General features: G+C 34.6%; 2 protein-coding genes across 4 annotated transcripts in view; both read left to right on the top strand.

Moving 5' to 3' along the window:
- Positions 1-12,752, top strand: part of LOC135125119 (3'-5' RNA helicase YTHDC2-like) — a 35,683-nt gene extending 22,931 nt beyond the window's left edge. For all 3 annotated transcript variants that reach the window (XM_064050473.1, XM_064050474.1, XM_064050471.1), the window contains exons 3-9: positions 2,264-2,751; positions 2,812-3,263; positions 3,317-3,694; positions 3,745-3,883; positions 11,417-12,136; positions 12,195-12,346; positions 12,395-12,752. In XM_064050473.1, the coding sequence (XP_063906543.1) occupies positions 2,264-2,751; positions 2,812-3,263; positions 3,317-3,694; positions 3,745-3,883; positions 11,417-12,136; positions 12,195-12,346; positions 12,395-12,527 (2,462 nt within the window). In that variant the 3' untranslated portion in view covers positions 12,528-12,752. The remainder of the gene's footprint in view (positions 1-2,263; positions 2,752-2,811; positions 3,264-3,316; positions 3,695-3,744; positions 3,884-11,416; positions 12,137-12,194; positions 12,347-12,394) is intronic.
- A 568-nt stretch (positions 12,753-13,320) lies between these two features.
- Positions 13,321-18,765, top strand: LOC135124756 (3'-5' RNA helicase YTHDC2-like). Its single transcript, XM_064049973.1, has 5 exons — positions 13,321-13,643; positions 13,694-13,832; positions 17,469-18,188; positions 18,245-18,396; positions 18,445-18,765. The coding sequence occupies exons 1-5, from the start codon at positions 13,333-13,335 to the stop codon at positions 18,575-18,577; spliced, it is 1,455 nt and encodes a 484-aa protein (XP_063906043.1). The 5' UTR covers positions 13,321-13,332; the 3' UTR covers positions 18,578-18,765.
- Positions 18,766-18,782: the final 17 nt, after the last annotated feature.

Below are 18,782 nucleotides of genomic sequence, written 5' to 3'. Positions count from 1 at the left end.
ATCTAAAAATTGAGAACGAAAAATTGAAAAATTGCAAAATTGAAAAATTGGAAAATGAAAAATTGGTTATTAAAGAAATTTAGAAATTGATGGACTAAAAAATTGAAAAATCTAGAAATGGAATAATGAAAAACTACTTGGAGAATTGAAATTGTTCAAGTAATCGAAAAATCGAAAATTAAAAATCGATTAATCTAAAAATTTAAAAATCGAAAAATTCTAAAAAATAAACGAAAAAATGGAAAATCGAAAAACAGCAAAATTGTAAAAATTCCACCACTCGAATATTAAAAATCGAGAAATCTAAAACCTCAAAAATTGATGTTTAGATTCATCAATTCTTCCATTTTTTAATTTTTAGATATTTTCATTTTTCGAATTTTCAGTTTCTCGCTTCTATGTTTTTTTTTTTGCACTTCTTCGGTTTTTCAATTTTGTCTTTGATTTTCCAAAATTTTCAGTTTGAATAAATTTGTTCATTTTATTATATGAAAAAATGGCAAAACTGAACAGCTGAAGACCTGGAAAATCGAAAAATTAAAAAATCGAAAAATTCAGAAATTGAGAGATCGAAAAATCAGGAGGGTATCTCATTTGCCAAAATGCGTCTTATCGTAGTAGCGACTAGCCCCGCCCACCCGCCCTCTATTCTCTTAGAAGGTATGTCATTGGCCAAAATCAGTTTTATTTTAGCAGCTACTAGATAGGATAAGACTGATTTTGGCAAATCACATATCCTCTAAGAAAAGAGAGGGTGGGAGGGCGGGGCTAGTATCTGCTAGGATAAGACTGATTTTGACAAATGAGATCTCTAAGAAAATAGGGGGCGGATGGGCGGGGCCAGTACCTGCTAAAATCCGTTTCATCTTAGAAGCTACTAGCCCCACCCACCCACCCTCTCTTTCCTTACAAGGTATCTCATCTGCCAAAATGCGTCTTATCGTAGTAGCGACTAGCCCCGCCCACCCGCCCTCTATTCTCTTAGAAGGTATGTCATTGGCCAAAATCAGTTTTATTTTAGCAGCTACTAGATAGGATAAGACTGATTTTGGCAAATCACATATCCTCTCAGAAAAGAGAGGGTGGGAGGGCGGGGCTAGTACCTGCTAGGATAAGACTGACTTTGACAAATGAGATCTCTAAGAAAATAGGGGGCGGATGGGCGGGGCCAGTACCTGCTAAAATCCGTTTCATCTTAGAAGCTACTAGCCCCCCCACCCACCCACCCTCTCTTTCCTTGCAAGGTATCTCATCTGCCAAAATGCGTCTTATCGTAGCAGCGACTAGCCCCACCCACCCGCCCTCTCTTCTCTTAGAAGGTATGTCATTTGCCAAAATCAGTTTTATCTTAGCTGCTTCTAGATAGGATAAGACTGATTTTGGCAAATCACATACCTTCTAAGAAAAGAGAGGGTGGATGGGCGGGGCTAGTACCTGTTAGGATAAGACTGATTTTGGCAAATGATGTACTCTCTAACTTTTATTTTCTTAGAGAGTGGGTCATCTGCCAAAATCAGTCTTATCTTGGAAAGACCTGGCCCCGCCCACCCACCCTGTATTTTCTTCGAGGGTATGTCATTTGGTAATATCAGTTTTATCTTAGCAAGTACTAGCCCCGCCCACCCGCCCGTTATTTTCTTAGAAAGTAGATTATTTGCCAAAATCAGTTTTATCTTAGCTGCTACTAGATAGGATAAGACTGATTTTGGCAATTCACATACCTTCTAAGAAAAGAGAGGGTGGGTGGGCGGGGCTAGCACCTGTTAGGATAAGACTGATTTTGGCAAATGAGATACCTTCTAAGAAACGAGAGGGTGGGTGGGCGGGGTTAGTACCAGCTAAGATAAGGCTGATTTTTGCAAATACGTATCCTCTAGAAAATGGAATTAAATTATTATAAGAAAAGACACTACAGCCAAAAGCACTTTCAAATTCTTTCCAAACAGGAAAATGATAAAAGTTGATTTGTATTTTTTTTTTTTAATAATAAACATTTTAAATAGGATTTGCGAACAAATATTTAGGTGATACTCCTATATTGTAATATTTTGATTTTTTTTTTCAAAAATTGGAAATGTATAAAAATATTAGTACACGTGCAGACGCAAAATATTATGCACATTGTTTAGTAAAATGTTCGATGACGTCATACAATTTTTAGAGGGATTACACACATTTTTACTCTGCGCACGATTTTTAGTGGAAGCAATATTGACTGCTTCGTGAAAGATTGCAATATACACTGAGACGTTTTTGCTTGCAGGTGCTGACCCGTGCGTCCAAGCCAAAAGTGGCGCCACCGCCATCAGCATAGCCGAGGACAAAAATCTAGAAGAAACCCTTCTAGTTCTCGGTATGGCGTCACGTCCGGTCGTTCCAAGAGAAGAACTCCTCACCCACTACTACAAAACGTGTACAGACGACGACATAAACTATGATTTGTTAATTAAATTGATTTGTACCATACACACTCAGTATAACAACGGCGCTATATTAGTTTTCTTGCCGGGATACGACGACATTATGATATGTAACGACAGATTGCTGGAGACGGACTTAGATAAGAACACATACAGAGTATTTTATTTGCACAGTTCCATGAACATACGAGAACAACACGAGGTTTTCACGCACCTGGGGAGCGTGCGCAAGATCATCCTGTCGACGAATATTGCCGAAACGAGTTTGACGATTGATGACGTCGTCTACGTAATCGACTGCGGGAAAGCCAAAATCCAGACGTACGACTCGGTAAGTTCGTTGTAGACAAGACTAGAGCACTCCAGACTAAGACACGAGTTTTATTTACAGTGTAGCGGCTTGTCTTCCCTGCAAACCCAGTGGATTTCCAAGGCCTGTGTGAAACAGCGCGCCGGTCGCGCAGGCCGTACTCAGTCTGGTATATGCTTTCACCTTTTCTCAAGGACACGATATAGCTCATTCCTCGAAGAAAAAATCCCCGAGATTCTTCGAGTGCCTTTAGAAGAACTGTGTTTGAACACGAAGACTTTGGCAGGGAATTTGACTTCCATTTATGATTTTCTTGTCAAAGCTCCGGATCCTCCGACTTCACACACCGTGAAAACTGCCATTGAAAACTTGGAGTGTTTAGGAGCTTTGGATAAAGACGAAAATTTGACGCCTCTTGGAGAGTATTTGAGCCAGTTGACCATCGAACCGCACTTAGGGAAAATGCTTATTTATTCGGTTATTTTTAAGTGTTTGGACCCGATTTTAACAATCGTGGCGTCGTTAGCCCAAAAGTAATAACTACACTTGTATGTAATGTAAAAATCGTCTTACTAAAATTTTTCAGAGACCCTTTCCAACTGCCCGCCCAAGCGAATTTAAGAACGTATGCAGCTGACAAGAGGAAGAGTTTGATGGCTAACACCTACAGCGACCACATGGTGTATCTAAAAGCGTTTATTAAGTGGCAAGATTCGGTAAAATATAGGAGAGAACGACTTTTTTGTCGCGATTTTTTCATAAGCCCTTCCACTATGGAAACCATTCTGAAGACTAGGTCACAACTGCTGGGTCAATTGAGGGCTGCAAAGTTCGTGCCGACTAATGGAACCTCGATCATGGCGCTGAATGCTCACTCAGAGAATTGGCCTCTAGTGAAAGCTGTTATCTCGTCAGGGTTGTATCCTAAACTAGCTTTCAAGAAAAGTGGCCATTATTGCACTAGGTTTGTAAGTTTTCTTTTATTTGTTGTTGTTTGATGAGTGTGAATTTTAGGACTGAGAAGCGGGTCTTGATTAATAATGCCAGTCCGTTGAGTAAAGTCTGTCTATCGTTGTGGCTGGTGTATGACGAGATGGTCAAAGTGAGGAATGGGCATCAAGTTAGAGGGGTTACGCCGATTACGCCCATCACTGTGAGTGTTTTTCTCCGAAATTGTAGGTTTTTCACATACATAACAGGATTTAACAACTCAAATTTCCTCCAGATTTTCCTCTAGAGTCCGAAAAAATACCTTAGGTACTGGAATTCATAATTGACGAGGTGATTTAAAAAATAAAGTGTATTTATGGTCACGAGCAATATTTTCGCAATATTCGATTTATAAGTCAAATTTTTTAAAAATTCTAAAAATTGCGAAATTTCAGAGGACGTTTTTGGAAAAACGATTGGAGTAATAATAAAAAAAAACGACTCTGGAAGTGACTTCTAGAGCTCTAAAAATATAAGGAAGTGTATTTAGTAAAGTTTCGAAAATGGTCAAAAATGGGTCGAAATTGGCATAATTTGAAAAAAATTCACTTTTGAAAAAGTTTTATAAAAATCTACAAAAAAATCTGGGATTCATGTTTGACGAGGTGATTTAAAAAATATAGTGTATTTATGGTCACGAGCAATATTTTCGCAATATTCGATGTATAAGTCAATTTTTTTTAAAATTCTAAAAATTGCGAATTTTCAGAGGACGTTTTTGGAGAAACGATTGGAGTAAAATAAAAAAAACGACTCTGGAAGTGACTTCTAGAGCTCTAAATCTGTAAGGAAGTGTATTTAGTAAAGTTTCCAAAATGGTCAAAAATGGGTCGAAATTGGCATAATTTGAAAAACTTCACTTTTGAAAAAGTTGTATAAAAATTTACAAACAAATCTGGGATTCACATTTGACGAGGTGATTTAAAAAATATAGTGAATTTATGGTCACGAGCAATATTTTCGCAATATTCGATTTGAAAGTCAAATTTTTTTAAAATTCTAAAAATTGCGAAATTTCAGAGGACGTTTTTGGAAAAACGATTGGAGTAATAATAAAAAAAACGACTCTGGAAGTGACTTCTGGAGCTCTAAATCTATAGGGAAGTGTATTTAGTAAAGTTTCGAAAATGGTCAAAAATGGGTCGAAATTGGCATAATTTAAAAAACTTCACTTTTGAAAAAGTTGTCTAAAAATCTATAAAAAAATCTGGGATTCATATTCGACGAGGTGATTTCAAAAATAACGTGTATTGACGGGCACGAGCAATATTTTCGCAATATTCGATTTATAAGTCAAATTTTTTAAAAATTCTAAAAATTGCGAAATTTCAGAGGACGTTTTTGGAAAAACGATTGGCGTAATAATAAAAAAAACGACTCTGGAAGTGACTTCTATAGCTCTAAATCAATAAGGAAGTGTATTTAGTAAAGTTTCGAAAATGGTCAAAAATGGGTCGAAATTGGCATAATTTGAAAATTTTCACTTTTGAAAAAGTTCTCTAAAAATCTACAAAAAAATCTGTGATTCATATTTGGCGAGGTGATTTAAAAAATATAGTGGATTTATGGTCACGAACAATATTTTCGCAATATTCGATTTATAAGTCTAATTTTTTAAAAATTTTAAAAATTGCGTAATTTCAGAGGACGTTTTTGGAAAAACGATTAGAGTAATAATTAAAAAAACGACTCTGGAAGTGACTTCTAGAGTTCTAAATCTGTAAGGAAGTGTATTTAGTAAAGTTTCGAAAATGGAAAAAAATGGGTCGAAATTGGCATAATTTGAAAAATTTCACTTTTGAAAAAGTTGTATAAAAATCTACAAAAAATCTGGGATTCATATTTGACGAGGTGTTTTCAAAAATATAGTGGATTTATGGTCACGAGCAATATTTTCGCAATATTCGATTTGAAAATCAAATTTTTTAAAAATTCTAAAAATTGCGAATTTTCAGAGGACGTTTGTGGAAAAACGATTGGAGTAATAATAAAAAAAATGACTCTGGAAATGACTTCTAGAGTTCTAAATCAGTAAGGAAGTGTTTTTAGTAAAGTTTCGAAAATGGTCAAAAATGGGTCGAAATTGGCATCATTTGAAAAATTTCACTTTTGAAAAAGTTGCCTAAAAATCTACAAAAAAATCTGGGATTCATATTTGACGAGGTGATTTCAAAAATATAGTGTATTTATGGTCACGAGCAATATTTTCGCAATATTCGATCTGAAAGTCACATTTTTTAAAAATTCTAAAAATTACGAAATTTCAGAGGACGTTTTTGGAAAAACGATTGGGGTAATAATTAAAAAAACGACTCTGGAAGTGACTTCTAGAGCTCTAAATGTGTAAGGAAGTGTATTTAGTAAAGTTTCAAAAATAGTCAAAAATGCAACTAAATTTGCATAATTTGAAAAATTTTACTAAAGAAAAAGTTGTCTAAAAATCCACAAAAAATTCTGCGTTTGTTATCTAAATGTGGTGATTATTCCAAAAACATAGTGTGTTTATGGTCACGAGCAATATTTTCGCAATATTCGATTTATAAGTCTTTTTTTTTTTAATTCTAAAAATTGCGATATTTAATAGGACGTTTTTGGAAAAACGATTGGATTAATGATAAAAAAACGACTCTGGAAGTGACTTCTATCGTTAAGGAAGTGTATTTAGTAAAGTTTCGAAAATGGTCAAAAATTTATCGAAATGTACATAATTTTAAAAATTTTAGTTTTGAAGAAGTTGTCTAAAAATCGCCAAAAATTCTGAGCTTTAAATCTCGACATGGTGATTTTAAAAATATAGCGTGTTCATCGTCCCGCAGCAATATTTTCGGAAAATTCGGTTTAAAAGTCAAATTTTTTTACAAATTCAAAAAAAATGCGACATTTCAGAGAACGGTTTTGGAAAAACGATTGCATTTATAAAGAAAGGATTCCGGAAGTGACTTCTAGAGCTCGAAATCTGTAAGAAACGGTGTTTAGTTATGTTTCGAAAATGGTCGAAAATGCTACCAAATTGGCATAATTTGAAAAATTTCACTTTTGAAAAAGTTATCTAAAAATCTACAAAAAATATGAGATACATATCTCGACATGCTGATTCCAAAAATATAGCGTGTTGATGGTCACAGAACAACATTTTCGAGAAAATCGGTACGAAATGCGAATTTTTGAAAATTTGTAAAAATTTCTATATTTAAACGGTCGATTCCGGAAAAACGGTTGCAGCTATCAAAGAAACGATGCCGGAAGTGAGTTCGAGAGCTCGAAATCTACAAGAAAATGTATTTAGTTGAGTTTCGAAAAGGTCAAAAATTGGCCGAAATTTGAAGAAGAGGGGACCATTGGAAAAATTTCACTTTTAAAAGAGTGGCTAGTGTACTTGCCATGATAAGACTGATTTTGCCAAAGGACCTAGTCTCTAAGAAAATAACGGGTGGGTGGGCGGGGTTAGTTTTTGCTAAGATAAGACTGATGTTGCCAAATGACATATTTTCTGAGAAAATAAAGAGCGGGAGGGTAGGGCTAGTACTTGCTAAGATAAGACTGATTTTGGCAAATGAGCTACACTCTAAGAGAATAAAGGGCGGGTGGGCGGGGTTAGTACCTGCTGAAATAAAACTGATTTTGGCAGATGACATATCTTCCAAGAAAACAGAGGGTGGGTGGGCGGGGCTAGTATCTGATTAAATAAGACCGATTTTGGCAAATGATGTATCCTATAAGAAATTAATTAAATTATTATAAGAGAAAACACTCAAGATTTTTTCAGATTCGTAAAAAATAAAACACTAAAAGCTGAAAAGATTTTTTCAAGTTCATCCAGCAACAAAACATCAAATTCCTTTAAATTTATCCAAAAACACTCATTTTTCAGGCAAACAAATCGTCTGTAACTGAAATTAACTAAACATTCTCTTTTTCGAGTAGAATTCGGCTGTAAATTCTTCCAACTCTTCTAAAATTCTATCGAACTTTTGGTTTCGTTGTGCATTTCTAGCTCTACAAATAAATCAAGTTAATTACTCCCCCTGTTCAATTTTAAACGATTTTTTGCTTTATTTTGTGAGCACATGATTTGGTATTTGACATTTGACATTATATAACGACAAAAAAGCTAAAACTAACCTCACCCACTCTGAATTTATTGAAATGAAAATTGAACATTATTTTGTCGGTGATTAGATCTAGGCTTAAACAAATTTGAAAGCTCATCCATAATTATTTTTTTTCATCACTTATTTTTTTGGTCATTGGCTTTTAAATTTCATCGTCTTATTTTATTTACTTTGAGATGAAAATTGAATTTTAGTTTATCAAATTGTCCAATTCTACGTTAAAAAAAATCAGTGTGGCCCCGCCCAACCACCCTGGTTTCTTTGTGATCATGCATTTTATTGGTGGAAAAGTGGACTTTATATTGAAAAACGGAGAAATCTAGACAAAAAAGGTAAAACTAACCCCACCCACCACCGTTTTTGAAATTCATTGGCTTCTTTATTTACTGAGATGAAAATTTAATTTTATTTTGTCAAGTAGTCGAATCTACGAATAAGAAAAAACTTCAGCCAGCCTTTTTTTGTCACTCATTTTATTGGACAAAAAGTGGATTTTATATTGAAAAATAGTGAAATCTATATAATAAAAGTAAAACTACCCCACCCACCGACCCACCTCCGTTTTTGAATTTCGTTGCCTTGTTTTATTTACCGTGAGATGAAAATTGAATTTTAGTTTATCAAATTGGCCAATTCTACGCTTAAAAAAAATCAAAGTGGCCCCGCCCACCCACCCTGTTTCCTTTGTGATCATTCATTTTATTGGTGGAAAAGTGGATTTTATATTGAAAAACTGAGAAATCTAGACAAAAAAGATTAAACTAACCCCACCCACTTCCGTTTTTTAATTTTATTACCTTATTTATTTACTGAGATGAAAATTTAATTTAATTTTTCAATTTTTCGGTTTTCAATTTTTCGATTTTCAATTTTTCAATTTCCCGATTTTTTCGTTTTTTCAATTTTTAAATATTCCGACTTTTTATTAGTTTATTCAATTTTTCAATTTGAAGTTTTTCAAGTTCAAAATTTTCTTTTTTCAATCTTTCAATTCTCAATGTTTCAGTTCCCCGATCTTTGGGTTTCTTGATCTTTCCGTTCTCCGATCTTTCAATTCTCCGATCCTTCAATTGTTCGAGTTTCAATTTTTCGGGTTTTAAATTTTTCGATTTTCAATATTCCGATTTTCGATATATTCCAATTTAAAATTTTTTAATATCCCGATATTTTTCGATTTTTCAATTATTATTAAATGTCTCGATTTTTTCGGTTAACTATTCAATTTTTCAATTTCCAATTTTTCAGTTCTCCGATCTTTTAATTGTCCGATTTTTCAATTTTTCATGTTCCAAATTTTTCGGTTCTCAATTTTTCGATTTTCAATTTTTCAGTTTCCCGATTTTTTCGTTTTTTTTTTCAATTTCTACAATTTCTAGATATTTTAATTTTTCACATCTTCAGTTTTTCCATATTTCAGTTTCCCGATTTTTTCCACATTAACAATTTTTTTATTTGACTTTTTTCAGTTACATTTACAATTTTTCAAAGTTTCAATTTTTCAAATTTTCACTTTTCAAATTTTCAATTTTACAATTCTCAATCTTTCAGTTCTCAGTCCTTCAGTTCACAATTTTTCAGTTCTTAATTTTTCAGTTCTCAAGCTTTTAGTTCCCTGATCTTTCAATTCTCCGATCTTTCAGTTCCCGATTTTTCAGTTTTCCAATCTTTGAGTTGGCGAATGTTTCAGTTCCTTGATTTTCAGTTTTTAAATCTTTCAATTTTACGGTTTTCAAATTTTCGATATTTCAGTTTTCCGATTTTTTCAAGTTTTCAATTTTTTCAATTATATTTACAATTTTTCAAAGATTTAATTTTTCAAATTTTCAATGTTCAATGTGTCAATCTTTCAGTTTTTAATCCTTCAGTTCTCAATCTTCCGGTTCTCAATCTTTTGGTTCCCTGATCTTTCAGTTCTCCGATCTTTCAGTTCCAGATTTTTCAGTTTCCCAATCTTTGAGTTGCTCGATGTTTCATTTCCATGATTTTCAGTTCTCAAACCTTTCAATTTTTCGGTGTCCATTTTTTCGATATTTCAGTTGGCCGATTTTTTTCCACTTTTCAATTTTTTTATTTGCATTTTTTCGATTACATTTACAATTTCCCAACGTTTCAATTTAGAATTTTTGAATCTTCAAATTTTTCGTTCTTTCAAATCTTCAGATTTTCAGCTTTTAGATTTCCAATTTTTTGATCTTCAATTTTTCGATTCTAACTTCTCGATTTTTCAACTTTTAAATTTCTTCCTATTTTAATTCTTCAATATTTCAAACTCCAATTTTCAATTTTACAATTTTCGGTTTTTCAATTTCTTGATTTTTGAATTCTTGATCTGATTTTCCAGTTTCTTTATTTTTGTAATTGTTCGATTATACAACACACAATGTTTTGAGTTCTTGATTTTTGATTTTTCAATTGGACTTCGATTTTTCAATGTTTAGATTTTAAAATTTTTGTTCTCTTCAAGTTTTCAATCCGGAAAATTTAAACAAACTCGAAAATTGCAAATTGAAAAACTGTATAAAAATTTAATACTGAGACACGGAAAAATCAAATCGAGAAGTTGGAAAATTGTGAAATAAAAAATCGAAAAATTGAGAAATTGAAAAACTGAATTAAATTCGACAGTTTGTAACACTGAAACGTCGGAAAATAGTAAAATTGAAAATCAAAAAATTTAAAGTCGGGGAACTGAAACCAAAAGTCGAAAAACTGAAACTGAAGAAAGAAAATTGTAAAACTGAAAAAGTGTGAAATCAAAAAATTATGAAATGAAAAAATTGGAACATTGTAGCATTGAAAAATTGAATCGAGAAATTGAAAAGTTGAAAATCGCGGAATAAAAAATTCGAGAAAACGAACGATTGAAAAATCCAGAAATTGAAAAATTGAAAAATTGGAAATCAATAGAAAAAAATAGGAAAATCAAAAATTGTAAAAAGGAAAATATGAAAAATCGAACTGAAAAATTGAAAAATGGCAAAATTAAAGGTCGACAGACTGAACCTCAAAATAGAAAAATTAAAAAATTAAATTGGAGAACTGAATGAAGAACGAATGAGTCCAAAAATTACAAAATAGTAGAATTGCACTATCGAAAAATTGAAAACTTGTATCAAAAATTGTAACACTTGAGTCATCGACAGGACTTTAAAAATCGAAAAATTGAAAATTCGTAAATTACAAATCTAAAAATTGTAAAATGAAAAATGTAATACTGAAACATCAAAAAAACGAAAAATTAGATCGAGAAACTAAAAGTTGAAAATCGAGGAATACAAAAATCGAAAAATTGAAATACAGAAAAAAATTAAAAATTGAAAAAATGAAAAGTTATTAAAAAAAGTGGTCGAATCTACGAATAAGAACAACTTCAAAGTGGTCCCGCCCACCCAGCCTTTTTTATCACTCATTTTATTGGACAAAAATTGAATTTTGTATTGAAAAATAGTGAAATCTGTAGAATAAAAGTAAAACTAACTCCACCCACCTCCGTTTTTGAATTTCATTGGCTTATTTATTTACTGACAGAAAATTTAATTTAATTTTGTCAAATCAAGATTTTTTTATTATAACACCTATTTTAGATCTCCTTAATGTGCGGTATCAAAGTCAACTACCCCATGGAAAACTACCTCGAAATCGACGAATGGCTAGAGTTCGAGTTCCCCTCCCCGCACATCATCTACCTCCGCAAATACATAGAAACGATCATAAAGAAAAAGCTCCTCAGCCCCACCAACGCCCTCAACGAAACCGACGAAGCCGCTTTGAACGCCCTCGCCAAAGTCCTCATCCTCGAAGACCGCAGCGCCAACCTCGCAATCCCCGTGGGCATTAAACAAAAACCGAAGTTCTTCGAACTGAACCGACCTTTGGACTCGTCGAGCGACCAAGGCGACTACAGAGCCGTCGCCAACGCCTACAACACGGCTCGCTTCGCTCGCAACTACCCTCCTCAATCCAACGACCAATTCAGCCTGAGCGACACTGCCAGCTACTACTCGACGAACGGTTACCAAAGCTACGACAACGGCAACTCCATGCTCTTCGCCAACAGCTACCCCGGATTGAACGTGGGCTCCAGGGGCTACCAAGTCAGCCCGTCCTTGTCCTTCCTCAACTTGATGGATAATCCGTCTACGTCCGGCGCTCAAGCGTTACCTCAACCCTCGTTCCCGGGGTTCGAAAACTCGGTTTTTCTGCTGATTAGGGTGAAGGAGGAGAGCAGCGTTAACATCGCCTACAGCTCGAACAAGTGGGTGTTTTCGCCGCAGACGGAGAAGCACGTGATGGCGCTGGAGAAGGTGAGTGGGTTGAAGCGTAATGTTGGCATCTTCTGGATGTTTTTTTTTTTATTTTTAGAGTGGTAAGACCGTGTTTCTGCTGTATACCGTTCCCAAGATGAACAACTTCTACGGGATCGCCCGATACTTCTGCTTCGATGAGTCGAGACACAGGATGTCGGCGGTCATCGAATGGGTTTTCAAAACTGTGATTCCATACAAGAAAGTCAGGTGAGGGGTTGCGGATTTTGGGGTTGTTGTTACTGGGGTGTGTTGTAGCCATCTGCGAAACTCCTTGAACCACAATCGGCTGATTTACGACGGCTTGGACGGTCAGGTCATCGAAATGGGCGTGGCCATGCAGTTGTGGGGGATGTTTGCCGACAGCAGGAAGTCCATGCATGGTCCATAAATGCGACTCTTGTTATTGTTAATTTAATATTCAGATTTTAAAACATTTGTAATTTTTTTAGGATTTTATCTTTTTCATTTTTGTTTTATATGTTTCTTGTGTAAGCGTTAAGCATTGTTTTGGTTCGATTATTTTAAGTTGTGATAGGTAAATTATATTAGAAATAATTTCACGACTTCGTTACAATTTGGAAGGCTTTTTTATTTATTTTATCATATACTTTTTTGATTTCACTCAGAAGGAAGTTATTTTGTATTTGGAATATTAATAAAAAATTATTGTCTGTGAGAAGTTGTTTCTGTTTGCGCTAAGTGCCCCCATTTAATATTGTGGCAGGTGTTTGACTAAAATATTCAATTAGTTTTGTTCTTTGCGTTATTGCCAAGTAAAAGTATAACAAAAAAAAACTACAATTAGCGCTGTTTATAACTTTTTAATTAGCCCCGCCCGCCCACCCTGTCTCCTTTTCAGTGATTGATTTTATCCAATCTGAATGAAATGAATGATCTTATACTGAACAGAAATTAAACTAGTCGTTAGAGTGGAAAAGGGGGGTGGACGGGACTAGTATTTGCTAAGATAAGACTGATTTCGGAAAATTATATACCTTCCAAGAAAATAGAGGGCGGGTGGGCGGTGCTAGTATTTGCTAAAATAAAACTGATTTATATATATTATTTGCCAAAATTAGTCTTTTCTTGTATGTAATGCAACAATCGTCTTACTAAAACTTTTCAGAGACCCTTTTCAACTACCCGCCCAAGCGAATTTAAGAACGTTTGCAGCTGATAAGAGGAAGAGTTTGATGGCTAACACCTACAGCGACCACATGGTGTACCTAAAAGCGTTTATTGAGTGGCAAGATTCGGTAAAATATAGGAGAGAACGACTTTTTTGTCGCGATTTTTTCATAAGTCCTTCTACTATAGAAACTATACTGAAGACTAGGTCACAACTGCTGGGTCAATTGAGGGCTGCAAAGTTCGTGCCGACTAATGGAACCTCGATTATGGCGCTGAATGCTCACTCAGAGAATTGGCCTCTAGTGAAAGCTGTTATCTCGTCAGGGTTGTATCCTAAACTAGCTTTCAAGAAAAGTGGCCATTATTGCACTAGGTTTGTAAGTTTTCTTTTATTTGTTGTTGTTTGATGATTGCGAATTTTAGGACTGAGAAACGGGTCTTGATTAATAATGCCAGTCCGTTGAGTAAAGTCTGTCTATCGTTGTGGCTGGTGTATGACGAGATGGTCAAAGTGAGGAATGGGCATCAAGTTAGAGGGGTTACGCCGAACACGCCCATCACTGTGAGTGTTTTTCTCCGAAATTGTAGGTTTTTCACATACATAACAGGATTTAATAATCCAAATTTCCTCCAGATTTTCCTCTAGAGTCTGAAAAAATACCTTAGGTATTGAAAATTTTCACTTTTGAAAAAGTTATCAAAAATCCACGTGCTGATTCCAAAAATGCAGCGTGTTTATTGTCACAAGCAAAATTTTCCAATATTCGATTTGAAAGTAAAAATATTTAAAATTCTAAAAATTGCGAAATTTCAGAGGACGTTTTTGGAAAAACGATTGGAGTAATAAAAAAAAACGACTCTGGAAGTGACTTCTAGAGCTCTAAATCTGTAAGGAAGTGTATTTAGTAAAGTTTCGAAAATGGTCAAAAATGGGTCGAAATTGGCATAATTTGAAAAATTTCACTTTTGAAAAAGTTGTCTAAAAATCTACAAAAAAATCTGGGCTTCATATTTCACAAGGTGATTTAAAAAATATAGTGGATTTATGGTCACGAGCAATATTTTCGCAATATTCAATTTATCAGTCAATTTTTTTTTAAATTCTAAAAATTGCGAAATTTCAGAGGACGTTTTTGGAAAAACGATTGGAGTAATAAAAAAAAAACGACTCTAGAAGTGACTTCTAGAGCTCTAAATCTGTAAGGAAGTGTATTTAGTCAAGTTTCGAAAATGGTCAAAAATGGGTCGAAATTGGTATAATTTGAAAAATTTCACTTTTGAAAATGTTGTCTTAAAATCTACAAAAAAATCTGGGATTCATATTTGACGAGGTGATTTAAAAAATATAGTGGATTTATGGTCACGAGCAATATTTTCGCAATATTCGATTTATAAGTCAAATTTTTTAAAAATTCTAAAAATTGCGTAATTTCAGAGGACGTTTTTGGAAAAACGATTTGAGTAATAATTAAAAAAACGACGCTGAAAGTGACTTCTAGAACTCTAAATCTATAAGGAAGTATAGTAAAGTTTCGAAAATGGTCAAAAATGGGTCGAAATTGGCATAATTTGAAAAATTTTATTTTTGAAAAGTTGTTAAAAATCCCCAAAAAATTCTGAGCTTTAAATCTCGACATGGTGATTCTAAAAATATGGCGTATTCGTCGTCACGCAGCAATATTTTCGTATAATTCGGTTGGAAAGTCAAATTTTTTTACAAATTCAAAAAAATGCGATATTTCAGAGGACGTTTTTGGAAAAATGATTGCAGTTATAGAGAAACGATTCCGGAAGTGGCTTCTAGAGCTCGAAATCTATAAGAAAGTGTATTTAGTTAAGTCTCGAAAATGGTCAAAAATGCAACCAAATTGGCATAATTTGAAAAATGTCACTTTTGGAAAAGTTGTTTAAAAATCTACAAAAAAATCTGGTATTCATATTTGACGAGGTGATTTCAAAAATATAGCGTATTTATGGTCACGGAACAGTGTTTTCGGAAAATTAGGTTTGAACGTAAAATTTTTTAAAAATTCTTAAAATAGCAAATTTTTCAGATAACATTTTTGGAAAAATGATTACAGTTATCAAAAAAAAATAACTCCAGAAATGACTTCTGGAACTATAAACTTACAAGAAAGTGTATTAAGTTAAGTTTCAAAAATAGTCAAAAACAACTAAATTTGCATAATTTGAAAAATTTTACTAAAGAAAAAGTTGTCTAAAAGTCCACAAAAAATTCTGCGTTAGGTATCTACATGTGGTGATTATTCCAAAAACATAGTGTGTTTATGGTCACGAGCAATATTTTCGCAATATTCGATTTATAAGTCAATTTTTTTTTTAATTCTAAAAATTGCGATATTTAATAGGACTTTTTTGGAAAAACGATTGGATTAATGGTAAAAAAACGACTCTGGAAGTGACTACTTCTATCGGTAAGGAAGTGTATTTAGTAAAGTTTCGAAATTGGTCAAAAATTTATCGAAATGTACATAATTTTAAAAATTTTAGTTTTGAAAAAGTTATTTAAAAATCGCCAAAAATTCTGAGCTTTAAATCTCGACATGGTGATTCTAAAAATATAGCGTGTTCATCGTCCGGCATCAATATTTTCGGAATATTCGGTTTGAAAGTCAATTTTTTTTACAAATTCAAAAAAATGCGACATTTCAGTGAAAGTTTTTGGAAAAACGATTGCATTTATAAAGAAACGATTCCGGAAGTGACTTCTAGAGCTCGAAATCAATAAGAAAGGGTGTTTAGTTATGTTGCGAAAATGGTCAAAAATCCAACCAAATTGGCATAATTTGAAAAATTTCACTTTTGAAAAAGTTGTCTGAAAATCTACAAAAAACATCTGGGATTCATATTCGACGAGGTGATTTCAAAAATATAGCGTGTTTATGGTCACGGAGCAATATTTTCGAAAGAATCGGTACGAAACACAAATTTTTGAAATTTTCTAAAATTTTCGATATTTCAACGGTCGATTCCGGAAAAACGGTTGCAGCTATCAAAGAAACGATGCCGGAAGTGAGTTCGAGAGCTCGAAATCTACAAGAAAATGTATTTAGTTGAGTTTCGAAAAGGTCAAAAATTGGCCGAAATTTGAAGAAGGGGGGACCATTGGAAAAATTTCACTTTTAAAAGAGTGGCTAGTGTACTTAAGACTGATTTTGCCAAAGGACCTAGTCTCTAAGAAAATAACGGGTGGGTGGGCGGGGTTAGTACCTGCTAAGATAAAACTGATTTTGGCAGATGACATATCTTCCAAGAAAACAAAGGGTGGGTGGGCGGGGCTAGTATCTGCTAAAATACGACCGATTTTGGCAAATGATGTATCCTATAAGAAATTTAATTAAATTATTATAAGAGAAAACACTCAAGATTTTTTCAGATTCGTAAAAAATAAAACACTAAAAGCTCTAAAGTTTTTTTTCAAGTTCATCCAGCAACAAATTATCAAATTCCTTTAAATTTATCCAAAGACACTCATTTTTTAGGCAAAGAAATCGTCTTTAACTGAAATTAACTAAACATTCTCTTTTTCGAGTAGAATTCGGCTGTAAATTCTTCCAACTCATCTAAAATTTTATCGAACTTTTGATTTCGTTGTGCATTTCTAGCTCTACAAATAAATCAAGTTAATTACTCCCCCTGTTCAATTTTAAACGATTTTTTGCTTTATTTTGTGAGCACATGATTTGGTATTTGACATTTGACCTTATATAACGACAAAAAAGCTAAAACTAACCTCACCCACTCTGAATTTATTGAAATGAAAATTGAACTTTATTTTGTCGGTGATTAGATCTAGGCTTAAACAAATTTGAAAGCTCATCCATAATTATTTTTTTTCATCACTTATTTTTTTGGTCATTGGCTTTTGAATTTCATTGTCTTATTTTATTTACTTTGATATGAAAATTGAATTTCAGTTTATCAAATTGTCCAATTCTACGCTTAAAAAAAATCAGTGTGGCCCCGCCCACCCACCCTGCTTCCTTTGTGATCATTCATTTTATTGGTGGAAAAGTGGATTTTATATTGAAAAACAGAGAAATCTGCACGAAAAAGATAAAACTAACCCCACCCACCTCCGTTTTTGAATTTCATTGATTATTATTTATTTACTGAGATGAAAATTTGATTTAATTTAGTCAAATCAAGATTTTTTTTATAACACCTCCTATTTTAGATCTCCTTAATGTGCGGCATCAAAGTCAACTACCCCATGGAAAACTACCTCGAAATCGACGAATGGCTAGAGTTCGAGTTCCCCTCCCCGCACATCATCTACCTCCGCAAATACATAGAAACCATCATAAAGAAAAAGCTCCTCAGCCCCACCAACGCCCTCAACGAAACCGACGAAGCCGCTTTGAACGCCCTCGCCAAAGTCCTCATCCTCGAAGACCGCAGCGCCAACCTCGCAATCCCCGTGGGCATTAAGCAAAAACCCAAGTTCTTCGAACTGAACCGACCTTTGGACTCGTCGAGCGACCAAGGCGACTACAGGGCCGTCGCCAACGCCTACAACACGGCTCGCTTCGCTCGCAACTACCCTCCTCCATCCAACGACCAATTCAGCCTGAGCGACACTGCCAGCTACTACTCGACGAACGGTTACCAAAGCTACGACAACGGCAACTCCATGCTCTTCGCCAACAGCTACCCGGGATTGAACGTGGGCTCCAGGGGCTACCAAGTCAGCCCGTCCTTGTCCTTCCTCAACTTGATGGATAATCCGTCTACGTCTGGCGCTCAAGCGTTACCTCAACCCTCCTTCCCGGGGTTCGAAAACTCGGTTTTTCTGCTGATTAGGGTGAAGGAGGAGAGCAGCGTTAACATCGCCTACAGCTCGAACAAGTGGGTGTTCTCGCCGCAGACGGAGAAGCACGTGATGGCGCTGGAGAAGGTGAGTGGGTTGAAGCGTAATGTTGGCATCTTCTGGATGTTTTTTTTTATTTTTAGAGTGGTAAGACCGTATTTCTGCTGTATACCGTTCCCAAGATGAACAACTTCTACGGGATCGCCCGATACTTCTGCTTCGATGAGTCGAGACACAGGATGTCGGCGGTCATCGAATGGGTTTTTAAAACTGTGATTCCATACAAGAAAGTCAGGTGAGGGGTTGCGGATTTTGGGGTTGTTGTTACTGGGGTGTGTTGCAGCCATCTGCGAAACTCCTTGAACCACAATCGGCTGATTTACGACGGCTTGGACGGTCAGGTCATCGAAATGGGGGTGGCCATGCAGTTGTGGGGGATGTTTGCCGACAGCAGGAAGTCCATGCATGGTCCATAAATGCGACTCTTGTTATTGTTAATTTAATATTCAGATTTTAAAACATTTGTAATTTTTTTAGGATTTTATCTTTTTCATTTTTGTTTTATATGTTTCTTGTGTAAGCGTTAAGCATTGTTTTGGTTCGATTATTTTAAGTTGTGATAGGTAAATTATATTAGAAATAATTTCACGACTTCGTTACAATTTGGAAGCCTTTTTTATT

Source organism: Zophobas morio, unplaced genomic scaffold (genome assembly GCF_036711695.1).
Source record: "Zophobas morio isolate AGI-343-1 ecotype UQ-CSIRO unplaced genomic scaffold, CSIRO_AGI_Zmor_V1 ptg000008l, whole genome shotgun sequence".
Classification (NCBI taxonomy): domain Eukaryota; kingdom Metazoa; phylum Arthropoda; class Insecta; order Coleoptera; family Tenebrionidae; genus Zophobas; species Zophobas morio.
The sequence above is the reverse complement of the archived record's forward strand: the minus strand, read 5'-3'. Positions and strand labels throughout refer to the sequence as shown.